The sequence below is a fragment of the Mastomys coucha genome, unplaced genomic scaffold, assembly GCF_008632895.1.
Source record: "Mastomys coucha isolate ucsf_1 unplaced genomic scaffold, UCSF_Mcou_1 pScaffold6, whole genome shotgun sequence".
Taxonomy (NCBI): Eukaryota; Metazoa; Chordata; class Mammalia; order Rodentia; family Muridae; genus Mastomys; species Mastomys coucha.
The window spans coordinates 81,252,831-81,256,122 of record NW_022196912.1 but is presented as its reverse complement, the minus strand read 5'-3'; the positions used below and the strand labels follow the sequence as shown (position 1 = coordinate 81,256,122).

Genomic DNA, 3,292 nt, shown 5'->3' with positions numbered 1-3,292 from the left:
TTTTTAACCTACTACAAAGCTTAAGGTCAAAGTTCCAAATGCAAGATGATTGAAAAGAACAGAGCAGCCCTTGGTTTCCTCCGCCTGAAAGAAGCCCTTTAGTAAATACCACCGAGGCCTGCGCAGGCGTACAGTGACCCAGAGGGTGGGTGGAACGGTCTATCTTCAAGTCTTCCTCAGTCTCTATGATTCCCGCAAGGCTTGACGGGTAACAGAAAGTTGGAACGGTCTATCTTCAAGTCTTCCTCAGTCTCTATGATTCCCGCAAGGCTTGCCGGGTAACAGAAACTTGGCCTCCATTTTGTTGCTGGCGGTGGGCGCGTACGGCTGAGGTTCCTGCTGTCGCCATGGGTCGTCGTCCGGCTCGCTGTTACCGGTACTGTAAGAACAAGCCGTACCCAAAGTCCCGTTTCTGCCGAGGGGTCCCCGATGCGAAGATCCGCATCTTTGACCTGGGTCGGAAGAAGGCGAAGGTGGACGAGTTTCCACTCTGTGGCCACATGGTGTCCGACGAGTACGAGCAGCTCTCCTCTGAAGCCCTGGAGGCCGCACGCATCTGCGCCAACAAGTACATGGTGAAGAGCTGTGGCAAGGACGGCTTCCACATCCGAGTGCGGCTGCACCCCTTCCACGTCATCCGCATCAACAAGATGTTGTCGTGCGCGGGCGCCGACAGGCTCCAGACCGGCATGCGAGGTGCCTTCGGAAAACCGCAAGGTACGGTGGCGAGGGTCCATATCGGCCAGGTCATCATGTCTATCCGCACCAAGCTGCAGAACAAGGAGCACGTGATCGAAGCCCTACGCAGAGCCAAGTTCAAGTTCCCCGGCCGCCAGAAGATCCACATCTCCAAGAAGTGGGGCTTTACCAAGTTCAACGCGGATGAGTTTGAAGACAAGGTGGCGGCGAAGCGCCTCATCCCTGATGGCTGTGGAGTCAAGTACATCCCTGAACGTGGCCCTCTGGACAAGTGGCGAGCCCTGCATTCCTGAGGACTTTGCTGGCAGAAAAGAAGTACCGTACCAATGAGGTTATAGTTTGAAAATGTTCATTCCGTTCATAGAATATAGAATGTTACTTTGCATAGTATAGAACATTGCAATGGAAAGACCTGCCTTCAGAAACAAGAAAACTGCAGTTTATTGAGGAAGAATTTGCTATTTTTTGACCCATGTACTTTAAATTTTTAGAGAATACTGCAGTGTAGCAAACGTTTTTGTTGTGATGGTACAAATGAGATTGTTATTATCTTGGGTTAAGAGTGACTAGAGGAGTTGGAAGACATGTGAGCAAAGTTCTTTATAGGAAATTAAACATGAAAATTACATTTCAATTGTAGCTTTGGTTGTTTTGCTTTAAGCTTGTCAATTTGTAGAATTACCCATAGCCTCAGGTTATCAATCTTAGAACAGTTGGGTGTACTGAAAGAGGATTTTCTAGACAAGCCTTACATTGTCCTGCACTCAGGAGACAGTGATCCAATCTTTTTTCATCACAGAAAGGTTATAGGTGACAACCGAGTTTATATTGCTTGTATTTGGGTCCCAGTAGAATCAACAAAGAAGAGAAGCTGACACTAAATCAGGTATCCGCTCTGAGGGACCTTGGAGAGGGTTTGTAATCTGTTGCTCTTTGCCCTGTACAGTTACATTGAAGAAGCAGGTAATTTCTCCCTTACTTTAGAAACGATATGACCTAAAACTCCTGGGTTTGGACTGTTTGGTTTTGTTGTCACCTTACCTGCTTTTTGACTTAAAACTTTTGAATCTTAGTCCTGGAAATACAGCCTTTGGTTTTCCTCAACTAACGATGCATTTTGAAGGGCAACATATTTAACAGAAGCAGGAAAGGGGGGAGTAAACTGGTGGATACCTTGCTCTTTGTTTTGCACTTAAAGTTTTCCAATCAAAAGTTACTGCATCTGACTTGTCCCTATAAGTTACTCCTGTGTTTTCACACTTAGTTACTATTTTAAGCAGTGCCAATACACACGTAGATAATTCTCAACAACAACATAAATTCATTCAAAAGGCTCTTCAACGTAAGTACTTACTTGATGTTTCACTTGATCCTCTGAGAACTCTAGGAAATTAGGTCATGTGCAGTTAGATAAAGTTTAACCAGATATTTTGACTCCAGTGTGCATTCCTTTTTAAATTTTGACATAATGTCTAAAACTCAAAATTGTTTAAAAATGCAAAAAAAAAAAAAACTCACAGTCAAGTTACTATTTAGCTATATATATTACTTATACCCATACAAATTTTCTGTTACTGCTGTATACCTTCTTTTTAGTTTTAAAACTCTCAAAGATGGAAGATTTGAAAAGAAGGCTCGGTCTGGATTGGATCCCTATCACAAAAGAAATCTAAAATACTAGTAGATAGAAAAAACAGAAATATGGCCGGGCGGTGGTGGCGCACTCCTTTAATCCCAGCACTTGGGAGGCAGAGGCAGGTGGATTTCTGAGGTTGAGGCCAGCCTGGTCTACAGAGTGAGTTCCGACAGCCAGGGCTATACAGAGAAACCCTGTCTTAAAAAAAACAAAAAGCAAAAACAAAACAAACAAATATATTTTACATGTTAAAAACTGAAGGGTAGCAAATGGATGGAACTAGAAGATATTATCCAGAGTGAGGTAACACAGATTCAAATAGACATGCCTAGTTATATACTCACTGATAAGTGGATAATTAGCAAAAAAAGTACAGAATACCTAGGATACAATCCACAGACCCCTAAGAAGTTTAACAAGAAGGCCCATGTGAGGATATTTCAATCCCACTTAGAAGGGGGAACAAAATAAATCAGGGAAGGCAGAGGGAAGACGGGACCTGGGTGGGAGAGGAGAGGGGGAGGGGAACAGGATCAGGGCAAGAGGGGACTGGAAAAGCTCAGAGGGCCAGGAGAATAAATGGAAATATGCAACCTCTGGGGGTGGGAGGTAGTGGGATCCTCTAGAAAGTACCAGAGACCTTGGAGTTGGTGAGATGGCTCAGCAGGTAAGAGCACTGAGTGCTCTTCTGAAGGTCCTGAGTTCGGATCCTAGCAACCACATGGTGGCTCACAACCACCCTTAATGAGATCTGATGCATCTGAAGACAGCTACAGTGAATTATGCTGGACGGAGCAGGGCTGGAGAGCAGCCACACACATGATGGCTCATAGCCATCTGTACAGCTACAGTGTACTCATACACATAAAAAAAAAAAGACTCAGGACTCAATGAGGGTGACAAAATACCCAACAGCAGGGAGAGGGAACTGGGTGAGTCTACCTCCAGTAGATAGAC

At 44.7% G+C, this 3,292-nt stretch overlaps 1 protein-coding gene across 1 annotated transcript; it reads left to right on the top strand.

Moving 5' to 3' along the window:
* The first annotated feature begins 250 nt into the window (after positions 1 to 250).
* Positions 251 to 1,333, top strand: Rpl10l (ribosomal protein L10 like). Its single transcript, XM_031355828.1, has one exon. The coding sequence runs from the start codon at positions 348 to 350 to the stop codon at positions 990 to 992; it is 645 nt and encodes a 214-aa protein (XP_031211688.1). The 5' UTR covers positions 251 to 347; the 3' UTR covers positions 993 to 1,333.
* The last annotated feature ends 1,959 nt before the right edge of the window (positions 1,334 to 3,292 follow it).